General features: G+C 38.5%; 1 protein-coding gene across 2 annotated transcripts in view; it reads right to left on the bottom strand.

The window, feature by feature from the left end:
• Window positions 1-15323, bottom strand: part of nphp4 (nephronophthisis 4) — a 166242-nt gene that overhangs the window by 130253 nt on the left and 20666 nt on the right. For both annotated transcript variants that reach the window (XM_006785366.2, XM_006785367.2), the window contains exons 3-5: window positions 14501-14670; window positions 13741-13805; window positions 1073-1222 (exon numbers count right to left, since the gene is read on the bottom strand). In XM_006785366.2, coding sequence (XP_006785429.2) covers window positions 1073-1222; window positions 13741-13805; window positions 14501-14670 — 385 coding nt within the window. The remainder of the gene's footprint in view (window positions 1-1072; window positions 1223-13740; window positions 13806-14500; window positions 14671-15323) is intronic.

Below are 15323 nucleotides of genomic sequence, written 5' to 3'. Positions count from 1 at the left end.
TAGCAACACCAAGCAACCTGCAGCAACCACTCGCCAGCCAAATGAGGATTACGCATATTTCTCTTGTGACCAGTGGTTACCAGATGGTCCTAAACACTCTCTAGGCTTGTGGTGTGTTTGGGGCTTTATCCTTCTCTCTGAAATTTTATAAGGTCTTGTACTTCATAAGAGAACTGACGCTTTAAGATGGGCAAAGGCACACCACATTAACAGCCAACCTTATTGGGGGGGGGGGGGTCTGTGGAAGCATATATTGAATAAATGAGCAAAAGGCAAAAGTAGGCTGATTAGTCAAGACAATGACTAACAAGTAACTTCTCCTGCTCACAGGCCTCATGACAGTCATTAGCATTTAATGTGTTTAAAATAATCTTAATGAGAGTAACAATCCAGCCACATAAGCTGAAGGCAAACTATTTGAATTCACCAAGCTGTAAAAACCAAAACTCAGACTTACAGATATTCAATTCATTAGGGAGCTTTCATCTTATGCTAATCTCAAAACATATCAATATTTTTCTAAAGTACTTCACACAATGAATATTCATACGTATTTTAACTGACATGCTGCTTTGTACTCTTGCAGGCTGACATATTAACAAAAACTCTGACGAGGAGTGCATAACTAAGTACACATGAGTACTCCTCGCCATGTACTAGATACGCCTGCTCCCAGTCATTCAAAACATGTATCTCACATCGATAAAAAAGAAAGCTTAGATGCTGTCCCTACTTGTGAAAACTGTGTCGTTTCCACAACACACTGCTTTCCTCCCGAGGTCCTTACATGCACGTAAACTCATGTCATAAAGTTTATTGAACTCAAATAGGCACAGAATCAACTTTTCTTTCTTCAGTTTTGGTACATTGTGCGGTTGAATTTAGAACAGCTCTAGGCTTCATTTCTTTTGGTTGCATGAAGGTATGTCACAGCATGTAGCAGTCAAAGTTGGGTGAGTGACAATTATTGTGTGGTGGTGCAAGCAAAGGAAAAGAATGGGTTTCAGGGCGCAGCATGTCCTATTTAAAAGGCCCTTAAGATCCTAAAATTTCTCAGTGATGTAAAGTTTACCTGTTGGGGAAGCTACTAGTCCAGGAATGTTCTCTTCCCCAGATACAAGGACATTCTCTGGAAAGAGGTGCAGGACAGAATCCAGTGCAGGATGTTTTTTCAGGACACAGGCCAAATGTGCTCCTTCAATAATCTTCAAAATACTATGATCTGCAAAAGGAGACATACAGCAAATTTACGTTGAATATTCTGCACGCATTTCATGACAAATAGGCAAACTCTTCTTCTGTATCCAAATGAGAAAGATATGCTGTTTTACCCTGTCATTATCCTCAAGTTCCCCAGAAAAATGTTATCCATCTCCTTGGCACGATGCAATCTAATATTTCTCCAGAAGCAGGGATTCACCTGACACCCAACACACATAGACGCTTTCATTTTTCAATATTCCATTTTTGCTGTTCGTGACTTATGTGCAATGTTCCATTACACTCCAAGCATCATTTTCCAGGGCTGAAACTGAAATGACAACAATTCAACTTGGAAAACACGCTCGTCCAGAGGGGCACTGCAGCGTAGATGAGACACAAGGTATGAGCAATAAAGCAGACATCGTCATCATTCAAGGAGGTCGTCCAATGACAAGCAACAACCCACAACTCCTGCCATCAACACAAAGCACAGATCATTTGGAAGGTGAGTCAAGTGGAGTTTGATGCGCTGCGTATGTTGGTTTCCTTCAAGCCTGGCAAAGCATTGCAATCTTTCTCTCTGACAGGGTTAATGACTGCACCTTCAACAGCATCAGTAACAATCAATACATGATGCTCCATTCACTTCAGTAGCTTGTTTCAAGACAATGGCATTGAGGAACCTAAAGGTAACACATAAGCAGTAGAATATGCATATTTTTGAAAGTGGTTGCTGGAAATCGCTGTGAAATCGATTGCTAAAGCTCCAGGCACACAGGCCTAGAGGCTGGTCAGTGACCTGCAGTAACAACTGATCAACCCAGTTCCACCCCATCTGATCCTTGTCCTGTTTTTAATGCCCGTATCTAACCTTTCATGTATGAGTGGTGAAATCCAGAACAGAGTTATACCAGCAAATATATATATATGTCTACAAATGGAAATAATGTTTGTTTGTTTGTTTGTTTGTTTTAATGATAGTGGTCATGACTGGATATGACTGATATATAAATATAATATATAGTATATTTAAAGGGGCAAGATCTGGGTATTAGAATACAAACACAAAAAGTTTTGAAAAGCAGATGATTTACAGTCTTGTAGAACCGTAAAGTGTCAATAAACACTTAATCATATTTTACCAAATTAACAAATACTAAAAATTAATTATTTTTATTTAGTTATTTGGTTTTCCAAAATTATATAATCTTAATTTTAGTTTTCATCTTAGGCAACCAAAATGTTTTGTTCCTGGCCAGTTTTATTTTCATTTCGTTTTAATTAATTATCATAACCTTGTTGCTAACTCTTCACCCACCATGTCTTCAGCCTCAAACTATTCAGGAAAAATATAAAATTGAAAAAGATATTTTTACATCATAAGTTGGATCCATAACAGAGTGCTACAGTGTTTTACAAACTCTCAGGGAATCCAGGGTTCAAGATATGATTAAAATTAAATGGGCAGATCCAACTGAAGACAGTTTAACTTTAACCTCTAACACAAATAGACTGTTTGACTTTGGTTTGCTATTGATGTTAAATTCTACCACTTTGCCTTGAAAAATGATAATTAAAAAAATTACCTTCTTCATTCTTTTTCTTTTTTTTGATTTTGTAATTTCATCACAACTTCATACAGTTAGAAAAGGCCAAACTACACTACAGTGTATGTTTCCTACATACAAGGTTAAAAATGAGCTCAGCCCTAACAGCACTGCAGTATGGTTAAAGATCTTTAATGCTTGCGAGTACTCACTCCGACAAGTAACCCCCCTGCAGTTGGGGTTTTATAGGATTACCTTTGTGTCATTTCGGATCTTCCACAGTATGAGCCCTGCCAAAATATTCTCTGCAACTCCTCCTATCCTATTTATGGATACCCTTTTGTCTGCTCTGTGGAAGGCACAATGTTGTGTTTGAAACTCTCATCAGATTTGTACATTTCCTTTTTCGCCTTGCAAAGGAGTTGTGCAAAAGATTAAAGACTGTTAATGGTATATGTTAATACAAATACAATGACTGTGAATGTGCCCGCAAAAACCCAGTCTACTCTCTTCTTTAGACCAAAGCACCAGGCATCAAAATATGATGAGGCAGCACTGCAGTTATAAGAAAAACTACTCAAAATCCAGTAGTCTGGAAAAATTGCTGAATCTCAGCCACACAAAAGCTGTTTTTTCCCCTGTATGCATCAGAGTTTGGAAAATAAAAAGAACAAAGTTCACTGATATAAAAATCTATCACAAACATGTATATTTAAGCTTAAAAAAATTTAATTAAAAATAAAAAAAAATCAGCAAAACAAACAATGTTAGTTTTTCTCGTCCAACTGCACAGAATAATATTTTTATGAAAAGCTGCTGATGTCCCAAAAAGGATGGACAGAACGTCCATTTCGGATGTAGACAGCTTTTCATCCATTTTCCGGGCAGAGCTAGTACTTTATCGCTAAAGTCAATGAAAGGGGATTGAGAAGGAAAGAAGATGATGGAGTATATCACTGTGTTCCCCTCCCCTCCCTGTCTATGACTCATCCCACACAAACCCTTTAACTCTCTCTACCAGTACAAAAAAAGTGCTTATGTCAAAATCCAACAAAAAAGATGAAGTAGAAGAAGAAGAAAAGGGGTTTGGGGAAAATTCTAAGATTGTCGTACTGTGTCAACTGTTCTACAGACGTTTTTAGTGGCAACAGCAGCTCTCACTGAAAGGGTGTTTCTTACCATGAACACACAGGAGGGAGGGAAAAGTAGGATGGGCAGAGAAAGGAAAAGGGAAAAGAAACACAGAACTTTCTTGACACAGATGGTGCCCAGGTGTCTGCATCTTTTATTTCGTGTTATTCATTATGCATCAAGCTTGGGTTTCAGTCAGATGCTGTGCATAGATTAGAAAACTACCCCAAAATTTCCTTACAGCAGAGTGTGGTACCGCAGAGTCAGTTGAGCAGCAACTTGGCAAGAGATGTGAAACCGAGAAACTGGAGAGCGGGGGGGAAAAAAAAATAACAAAAAAATGGCTCGGCATCAAACAGAGGTAGTGGTTTTGGGAGAAGGTTGTGTAGAAGAAGTAATAAAGATGAGAACTTAGGCATTACTGAAAGTCAAGCCCGTACAGGGGCACTTGTTAGTTTAACATTTGCTGGCTTTATATTCATTTTTTGCAGTGAATCAAACTTACTACATTAAATACATAATTCATTATGTTAGGTTACAGAGTTTTTCAGTACAAGTTGAACTATGTCATTTTGACTGGAAGAGTGTAAGAAACATCAGATCAACTTTAGTCGTTGTTTTTTAAGATGCTCATTTGCTTAAACTGAATGATACATAGGTACCGCAGCAGCTTGTGTCTACAAATCAGGCTTAACTGTACTGCATTCAGGTTCAGGGTGAATCAGAGATCACGGTGTGACAGCAACAGCCATATAATACTCAGCAGTGTGAAGCAGGCGCGTAATGAATGACATCACTCAACTGTGAGGTGAGCTATTAAGGTAACTACCAGCGGGAGGGAAAGATGCTGTCGTCTGAGACATGATGAAGAAGGAAATATTGTACACAAGGGTGTAGAGACCACCTGTGAGACACAAAGGGATCAGTGAGAAGAGGATCAATCGCTTTTGGGACCTTGTTAATTCTCTTTAATAAGTGCAATGTTCTGGCTGTATTTACAAGACAAGGTACTAAATCATTACCAATATGATTATTAGGATTTACTATAATTAGCACATCTGAATCATCTGGACTCCTGCAGGGAGGCGATACACTGGATAAAAATCTACAGAACTACTGGTTTATCTGTCAAAACCAATTCCTTTTATTTTGACTTTTTTAATTTGTTTTCTTTGATCAGAATTTAGAGTATACTCTAAATCAAGATCTAACAGTTTCCTAATGTGTGTGCATTAAATCATAATGACATTGGTGATATAGCTAATTACTCAGGACTATTTGGCAGAGCTGTTCAGCAGGGAATTTTTGAGTATTTTGGGGGGTAATTTGAGCTCCCAGACTATTAACTAAGTAAATAGATTCAAATCCAAGTGATCTGGCAAGTCCAAATTTCTCTCTCAAGCCTCACATCAAAGGTTCTATTAGCTGCCGGTACTTGTCCACTCACATTATACTTAAAAATTTAAAACATTTATTTTATCTTAAAATGAATTCTAATAGGCCTGTGGTGATTCATCAAGTAAGTCAGATTACAAAAAAACTGTTGATGCAGTTTCTTTGCTTTGCTGCCTCGTTTAAATCCACACAACAATGTACGGCTCAGTGGTCACTCACATGACCCGATCCCACCAGAAACCCAGTTGGTTCTACGCATGAGAGAAAAATGTCTGTATTGCTTTTACTGTATTATGTGCACTGTCGTTTTATTTTTTTAAAAATAAACGTCATAATAACATATTTTTTTTACTGTCAGGTGGCAGCACGGTGGCGCTGTGGTTAGCACTGTTGCCTCGCAGCAACTCAACATCTGCCCAGGGCGTTTCTGTGTGAAGCTTGCATGCTCTCCCCGTGTCTGCGTCTGGGTACTCCCACAGTCCAAAGGGGTTTAGTTTATTGGTGATTCTAAATTGTCCATAGATGTGAACGTGAGTGTGAATGGTTGTCTGTAGGGATGGGTATCGTTTAGGTTTTATCCGATACCGGTGTCAAACCGGTACTTTTGAAATGGTGCCGGTGCTTAAACGGTGCTCAAACCGGTGCTTAAAGAATGGAGAACAAAAAATTGGTCCAAAAACCTCTCATGTTCAGCTGTTTTTTTGTAAAAAGATAACAGTGTTAGCCTTTTCTGCAGCTATGGGGCATATATGGTATCACTCTTGACTGGAAGCGGTGCTTAAACAATGGAAAAAACACAAACTTTGTCCAAAAACCTCTCATTTTTAACTGTTTTCCACTTTTTCTTTGGTCATTTTAGCTTTTTTGGCCAGAGTGAAGGGAGTATCTGCCATGAAACAAGAAGACAGCCGCATGTAGCTATGATGATGTTTGCTAGTTCACCTTACGTGCATTAATGTAATAACGTGGTTAGCCTACTCAACATAAATTACACACGAACAACATTAAGCTACTGACGCAGAGAAGAACGGCTGCTGCTGCCATCATCATCCTCATCATTTCTGCTACACTGGCAGGGCTAGGGGCCAGGACTGTACTCTTCGGGTTTTTGGGGGATGTTGCAAATTCCGGGTCCGATAACAGGCACCACACCCGCAGTAGATGTGCTCGGTGTGAGGTCTCGCAGCAAGCTATCAAATACGGCGCATTTCTCGGCTTTTAAAAAAAACGCTATGCGTCGCCAGGTGTTTCATCAGATTTGAGGTGTTACCTCCTTTGACAGTATCACAGTATCAGCTTAAAGCACTTGTTGCAGGCTGCTGAGTTTGCATATTTTGCTGTGAAGTACAGCCATACTTTTGACCGCTTCGCCTCAGGCACTTTTAATCTGTATCTCTGCTCTAAAAGAACGTACGTACCTGGGCCCGCCTACTATCCTCGGAAACGTAAAATGATTGGCTAGAATCTAAAGTGTATCACAGCTCAGAAAAAAAAGCACCGAAATAAAGCACCGAAATGTGCGCTGCTTTTCGGTCTGGTTACTACCGTTTATGTCAGAACCGGTGCCATCATGGCACCGGATACCGGTACCCATCCCTAGTTGTCTGTCTCTCTGTGGGCCTGCAACAGACTGGCAGCCTGTCCAGGGTGTACCCTGCCTATGGCCCCTTTAGTAGCTTAGATGGACTCCTACCTTGTTGGTGCAAATAGGCACCAGCCTATATAGAGGAAGTTGATGTAGCTGCGACCAGTGCTGTGTTTAATCAGTTACCAAGCGATATAACAGCAAGAAAAACCTCACCATGATGATGACTTCAACCTAGCTCAATTTGAGCCTCAAGGAGTTGCATCCGATAAAAAGCATCGTTTAATTACAAACTAAACATAGCAGTGACGAAAGCAAACACTTTCGTAGCATTTACAGCAATAACTCTGCTGAAAGCACTGAAAAACCTCCTTTTTGGCCACAGATAGGATTTTTAAGTGTGTGATTGACAAAATCTGTCATGACACAACCTTTCTATCCTCTTATGCTCAGACATACACAATAAATTAATGCATCATGGCTTCAAATAAGGCTATGCTAATGTGAACACAATGTACCATCTGTGTGTGCTCTCATCACATTAACAGGTCCCCAGAGCAGCTCTCGATCCTCATTTCAGTTTTTCTTCTCTCTGCGTCTTCCCCTTTTCTCCCAGTTGGTTGAGAGGAAAAGCTTAGATCAGGCCAATGAGCATACTGCCTCCCTTCATGCTTTTATCCTTTAAGACTTTCAAAAGCCCCACGGCAACTTCCTTCCTTTCATTTTTCCTCCTTTTCCCATTTCCTGCCTCTTGACCCTGACTCCAGCACTGGAAAATGGGGGGTTTTTGACTTCTTTGCTGCCACCATTTTCTCCTGCCTTAAGCTCTCTCCAATTCAAATTGTATAATGAACTCAATACGGAAGGACAATTGTATGCCTTTTATAGGAACTGTGTTTTATAGACTAGAGCAGTGTTTAACCATTGAAGCAAACTTTATCTTCTGCTGGAAGATGAAATATGTTTATCTAAAGTGTCATGTTTTTAGAGTCATGAAACACTTTTGTTTGTCTTCTTTTAATAAGGCCAGGCTGCACTAGTCTTTTTTTTCTTTTTTTAGGTGTCTTTTATTTACTTTGCCAGTGTTTGTTCAGCAAAAAACAGAAGAAAATGAATAAAACAATTCTTAAAAAAGAATTACATTTCATCACATTATGACTGAGGTACTTCATCCACAGATGGCGCTAAAAGAGTGAAGTTAAAGCCAAAGTAGCTTGGGCTGGTGTGAAAATACTTTTGTCATATTAATCTTTTGCTTTGTCTACATCTTTGCTCCACTGGTTTTCTGATATAAAGGTCACCAAGCCTATGCCTAAAATTAGTAACAATTTAAGCGTATGTGGTCTAGTAAAAAAAAATCTAAATGTCAAGACAATTCACATACACTTAAAGAAAAAAAAAGATGCTTGCTTACCCAGTATCACAGGTTTCAAATAAGTCTACATCATTTCAGAATAATATTTCTCCCCTCATTTTATCACTGAACACTGTAGGTGCTTCACATTTAAATAACCCAGTTTTGACTGTATACAGAAGATGGACAAAGCCCCATGTGGCATCTCATATTAGTTTGTGATCTCAGTTTTGAAGCCTGTATTTTAGCTTATCACTGTCACAATACTTAGATCATACGGTAGAGGACATAGTTATGCTAGAGTTTTGCTAGAAATCCTGGTTAGTAAGATGCATCTATAGACTGTATAAGTGCATCGCCAGACATATCTGGTAATTGTTAATAGACATATAGTTAAAAAACAAGAATTTCACTCACCAAAAGTGGAGTACAGACTTATAAGGACTACAAAAGTAACCACACACCAATTTACATTATTTGACAGTTATAATAAAAAGACCGATACAACAGACATAGTTGAAAGCACAAGCTCACTGACCAGAATTAGCTCAGCTGAAGCCCAGCAGAACACTATCGCTACAGCTGCCTGTGTTGCCATCCATTTTACTCAACCAGAGGCAGACAGTCACTGGTTCTATTGGCACTACGACCTGCCATACTAGGCATTCATTATCTTTATAAAATTATGTTGTTATAACAGACTGAAACTTTTAAATACATCCATTAACCTTTACTTTCTATATAAACATACACAGAACACAATTTACTGTATGTGTGGGGGGTAAAAGCTCACATTTCCGTTTCAGTGGTTTTAGGTGACAGTTTTCAAATAACTGATATTCTTCACGTCAGTGGATGGGTAGCTCTGTAAAAATGCCAACTTAAAGTTTTCTAGAATCAAAAAATTACATGTTGAATGGGCTTAGAAACTTTCAGAGCATCAGTCAGCAAGGCCTGTCAGTTTTAAATGCATTTCCCCCCTTGCTTTGTATGCCATAATCTCGTAATAAGTTATATTAAAGAAATGAATCCTCTTTAATTAACTCAAAGTAATTGTGTGTTGGTCAAGTAAAAGCATAGCGTGACCATAATGTCATTTGAATGTGGCTGTAGAAATCTGTCACAACCTTAAATCCCATTTCTTTTTCTCCTGTCCAAAAGCACATGAACTTGAATTTGCTGACATTTGGATTGATTGGGTCCTTTTTTTAAACGTACGCTTCACTCACTCTTTCCATTGAGCTATCTTTATTTTTACATAGAGAAGAACCCCATGAATGCATTTTCCCATGAAAAATTGCAAAAAGGAAACAAAAGTTGCTACTGATTCATTTTAAGGCTTTATATTGTGATTTAGCAGACAATTCTCAGTAGATTGTTTTGATAAAGGCTGCATTTTGCCCCGCAAACAGTGGAAAGAATGCTTGTCCGGCTGAGTGTGCCTACAAATAAAGCACAAGTGGTGGCCTCAAAAAAGAAAATTAGGTCTGTTGTATATAGATGGCTCAAAGTTTTCTTGATGTTTTTGAATAAGGCAGGTTCACACAGTATTTACACAGTACACACAATCACAAAGACATAAATGGAAGCAGTATAAGGTTTAATACATCAATAGACAAGAGAAAAAATACTACAGATTTTTTTGCTTATTGTAATTTTTTTAAGCTTTTAGCCCTTTCATCTTTTTTTCTCCCCCAAAGGGAGAGACTATGTAATTCCATTTGTTCATTTGTCTTTTTGTCTATCTGTCTGACAGATAGGAAAGATATGAAGCTCAAATTTTGTGTGATGGTATAAACCCATAACAGCTAAAGCTGATTTAATTTTGGTGAAAATCGGGTCATGGTCACACACAAAATGTAAAAAGCTTTATATTATCCACAGGTTTTTCATGGATCATCTTCAAACTTCAAACCAATATACCAGGCCTTGAGGGCATGAGTACCTCAGTTGGCTTAAGTAGTTGACCTTGACCTTGATCATTAGCTCCAAAGGTCAAAGTTGACCTTGGAAAAAAATTAAAAGACACCAAATTAACTATAAGATATATGATGAAAGGCCATGGAGAGAGCTGTACGACATACTTTTTATTTTGATAAAAGTATTTGATAATCACACACTGCCTAAAACCATCACCCTTCAGCACCATGCTTGAGAGCTGGTATAAGGTGTTTGTGCTAATATGCTGTGTTTCACTTTCACCAAACATGGTACTGTGTATTATGGCCAAACATCTCCACTTTGGTCTCATCTGTCCAAGTGGCACTGTTGCAAAAGTCTTTTGTTGAGATACAACTTTGCTGCCAGATTCTTTTTTAGAAAGAACAGGATTTCTCCTGACAACCCTTCCAAACACGCTATTACAGTTCAGTCTTTTCCTGACTGCACTGTCATGAACTTTAACATTTAACATCCTAACTGGGGTAGCTCTTGGGTTTTCTTGCAATACTGAGCATTGCACAAACTGACCTTGGGGTGAATTTGCTGGGATGTCCACTTCTGAGAAAACTGTAGCATTGCGCTCCAGACCAGCAGGCTGTCAAAACTTATTATTTTATTCAGATGGTCACACCTACTGAAGATCAGTTAATCAAGTGTATCTATATAGCAACACCTGCCTGCTACTTACCCTTTTATTCCTAATGGAACCAGTAAGTGTGCTATTATTTTTTCACAAGACTGCATAGAGTGCATAGAGATGGAAAAGTGATATGTTTCCTGTGTGTGGTCATTTCTGGACTAAAATGTGTGAGCCCTTAAGCTAGCAGCTTTTATAATTACTATAAGGAAACACCCTCTAATGGTTGCTATCAAGCAAGCATTAGAGGGTTTATAATGCTTGCTATCTCTGTAATATAGCAGACGTGTGGAAATCCAGCCATTTTTTATTTAAATTCATTCACTTTTATTCAATTCAACTTTTAACCCCAGACTCATTTGCAACACATCAAGACATAAAAAAAGATATTATCCTTCTCCAGAGCCACAGTATTTTCAAAAACAAAGTCAGGGAAATTACATAATTTGGAATTGCTAATGAATGAAGGGTAAAAAGAAACATCCTCTAGGGAATGATTTCTCATTATAATTCTTCCACACCATAAGACATGAATGGCCACTATAAGAACGTGCTTAATTCACTTCTGCACAAAATATTTTTAGACACTTATTTAAAAAATAAAATAAAATAATAAAACCACTCCTAAGTATTCCATGTCACCCAGCAGATAGGGACTGCGGGTCTCTGTCACAGTGGATGAAACTAAAAGTTATTAAAGGTTAAGAAAAAAGGTTTTGGACACAAAAGAGCTACAGCAAAAGCAGCAGCAACATGGCTCTTAAAAGAAAGAAGCAACTTTCCACTAAATAACAGGCTTATGTTTAATAATTCAGAGAGCATAACAGTCCGTTTGAGAGGAGGTTTTCTAATATTCATGTGACATGATAGCCAAGACAGGAACTCTGGCTCTCACTGGGCACCGTGTTATTCATACTGTGAGGCACGTCTGTTTTGTAATTCATAGCCTTGGCTTTAAGTCAATCAAAGACAATTCTAGATCAACCAAGTGCTTTAGCAGAAAACCCAAGAATTATCCAAAACAACTCTAAATCTAAAGTAAACCGGATAACCAAAACTGTCAGCTTTTACCAGGGAGCGAAAACCTGCACTTTGTCTCAAAGGGGGAAAAATGGCCTTGAAAAAAAAACATTGAGGTCATATAGTCAATAATCCACTGACCAAGTGCTACCTGGGAAAATATTTTTAAAGTGAAGAAGGTCTTGTCTGCTTCAGATGTGTGGCTTAAGCAGGCTTTAGGGTCTGTACAACTGCTGGTGTCAGAAACCCCCTTACATCACACCTCTCTCCTCTCTAACATCAGGTAGGGGATGCCTCTGTCAGCCTATATAAATTTGCAAAATTGATGACTAGATCGTCTACACTAAGAAATGCCCACTCTGGGAATCAGGTTGTGTTAGACTTTCTCTTTGTCAATTTTAAAAAGAATAGGGTTATAAAAATTATGTCATAATGTACCTACAATTTATTTAATCTGTCTCTTTTTCCATTAGCACTAAAACAGTTTTGAAGTGGAAACATTTCTCCCAGGGGAAAGGATCAAAAGTTGGCAAAAGCATCTTAAAACAGGACTTTCCAAGCCTGCCAGGAGTGGCTTCACCAGAAGGAAATCCTGGAGCCTGCCCTTCTTTTGCACAAAGGTGCAGCTGCAGCCTTCTGTGACCCATGGTCCCAGACTCACTTAAAGTCTTTGAGTGAGGATTCTACCATGTAACGCTTGATGTTATGTTAATAAAACAACTGTCAGCTTCAGCACTGTCCTTGAAAATGATTCAAGTCAATTACTCGATGTTACTGTAGATGGACCTCGGAGTTGTAATCTGTCAAAAATGACATGCTTAAAAAAACTGTATATATTTTTTTTTAATTATTATGACTCTACTGCCTCTGCTGTAAAGTCTTCCTCTCTTTCTAGCCCTTGTTCTTAGTTTGTTACACACACACCTTTGTGGCACTTTGATGTGATCGACCAAATGGAAAATATTTCTGTAAGTTTGCGTCATGATCACTATTTTTAAACAAGATTCAAGCGCTGAGAGGCCATAAAAAATCTTTATCATCATTACAGTATGACGTCTGGCTATCTGTCACTGCCTTTTCTCTCTTGAACACCCTCTTTCATGTAAGCTGACCAAAGTGCTATCTTTATGCAATGGTACCTGGTTAAAAAAAAGTTAAAATACTAGTTGACAAATGACACATCTTTGCTTTACTTTACATGGCAGGGGGGCCACACAATGCCTCCTGATGTCCCATCATCTCACTATAATTACTATATCTCTGATCTCTATTTCGCATTTGGCTGTCATTCTCTATTATACTGTTTATCAGCTGTAACTTTTTATTCTAGCACCAACTGCAAACAACTGTTTGATTTTCCCCACCAAAGACTTCTTTAGTCATCAGTCAAGTTTTAGTATCACAGTGTCACTTTAGCTGACCTAAAATAACTACTGCAACTATTTTATTTTGCTTCCCTGAATTTTTTAGCTCATAGTACAGAGCATTTAGTTTTGTGAGTTAGATGTATGCAGATTGACTCTGTACAAAGAAAAAACTGACAGAACAGGTCGCCACTACAATAACGGTAACCTTTCCAAAGGTTACACCTGATGACATAATCCACCAAATAGTATGAGCAGCAAATGAATCACAGGTATAATGCACTTTTTGAACAGCTCACATTTTTGTAATGTAGCAAAGTTCAAAACTGTTCAGCTCAAAACATTTGGTTGACAGCTGTTTCTCTAACCCTAACCCCAGTTAAAAATTAAGTGGACGTCAAAGTTTTACATCAAATACAGGTAGATTCACTGGCCTGGAAGTAAATACTGCTAAAGACCACATGCACTGTGGTCCTAGCAGCTTTCATGCCAGAGTACTCTAGCAAAAAATACCTAGAGTGAATACACCTGATAAATAGATAGTATGAATAAAGTATTCTTACAGTCAACAGCGTCCTTTATTAGAGGGTGAAGCAAGGCTCTTGGTGATCCGTGATGTAGATTCAGCCTAGGACATAAAATAACACCAACACCCATGACTTCACACGTAAAGAAAACTCCTATAGATTCCCACATAACAAAAACACACAGGCTACATATAATTCTACTACAGTGGAACCCCGACGTACGAATACCCCATGTAACAAAAAATTCAAGTTATGAAGGCACTTAACGGCAATATTTCTGCCCGTGTTACGGCAAAATGCCAGCGTAACGAAATCCGCTGGCTCTGATTGGCTGAGCCCAGAATGCCTACAATGCCCACAATGTCTTCCGAATCATGTGACAACCCCCTTGGCTTTCGTACTTGCGCTTCGCTGTTCAACTTGAACGACGTGTTGTTGTTGCAGTTAGCAATTAGCTTATAGCCTATCGTTCACTCAAAAGGCGCGATGGGTGCTTTGACTTACGAAAGACCCTCGGGACCGAATTAATTTCGTAAGTCGGGGTTCCACTGTACTTACCAACATAGCAAACCCTAGTTGATTTAAACACCTTACCTGAGTAAAAAGCCATATCTATATGTTACACATGAATACTGATCTAAAAATTTGAAAGACCAAGCAAACTAGGTGAACTCTAAGTCCCTGGATAGTATTCTAGCAGAAACTCTTTCACTCTAAATACACCTGCTCTTTAATAATCTCTTCATGAGAAAGTTCATTAATCCTTTGGCAGAGGAATTAAGAATGGACTAATCACCTTCTCTCCCCATCAGCAGCTGGGGTGTCTGGCCTGTTGTTGAAAAGCTCCAGGACAGTAAAGCCTCGTCCCAGAGCCTGATGAGAGCAGTCTGGTCTGGGTGATAATGACACCAACTCCAGAACCAACAGTGTGCTGGGTAAAGTCAAAGACGTATGGACATACAGTACCTAGAAAAAGAAACACAAGGAGTAAAAAAAGATCCGAAATTAAGCCAAAATGAAAATAACAGGGCCAATGATTTGTGGAAACCTGGTTTTGCCTCCTCTTACGTGTTGGCCATCATCATCTTGCTTTGTTTAATAGTTTTGTAACCTATGTGTGGCATCCAAGGTGTAAATTTCTATATAACATGGTACAATGGCAGCAACTTGTCAATCACAGACATCTGGGATCTAAACTGTACTGCTTAAAGAAGACAACAAAACTTTCAAATCACTTAGCTGATGAAGAGTGGCATCTGCAGGTGAAAGGTACCCCAACATCTTTCGTTCTCCTTATACTTCATGACTCAGCACATGGTTTTAAAGTAAATTACACTAAACACTGTATGCAAATTAGTGTTTACATGAACACTATATTAATAAACATTTGCTTTAAAAATGTATTTTACAAAATAACTGTTCCAAAAAGTTATGAATATTGATGTAATAAGTGTAACAAGTAACAGAACAATGAGAACAATAACTAGGCAAGCAAGCAATTTTAATACATGTTTTTAGATGTATGTTACATATTTAGCACAAATTGAAAGCATAATGCAGACAGTACTTAGCTCAAGATGGTTTATATGACATATAGCCATTAAACTGTGTGCGTATGT

Source organism: Neolamprologus brichardi, chromosome 20 (genome assembly GCF_056152115.1).
Source record: "Neolamprologus brichardi isolate AB-2024 chromosome 20, ASM5615211v1, whole genome shotgun sequence".
In the NCBI taxonomy this organism is placed as follows: Eukaryota; Metazoa; Chordata; class Actinopteri; order Cichliformes; family Cichlidae; genus Neolamprologus; species Neolamprologus brichardi.
The sequence above is the reverse complement of the archived record's forward strand: the minus strand, read 5'-3'. Positions and strand labels throughout refer to the sequence as shown.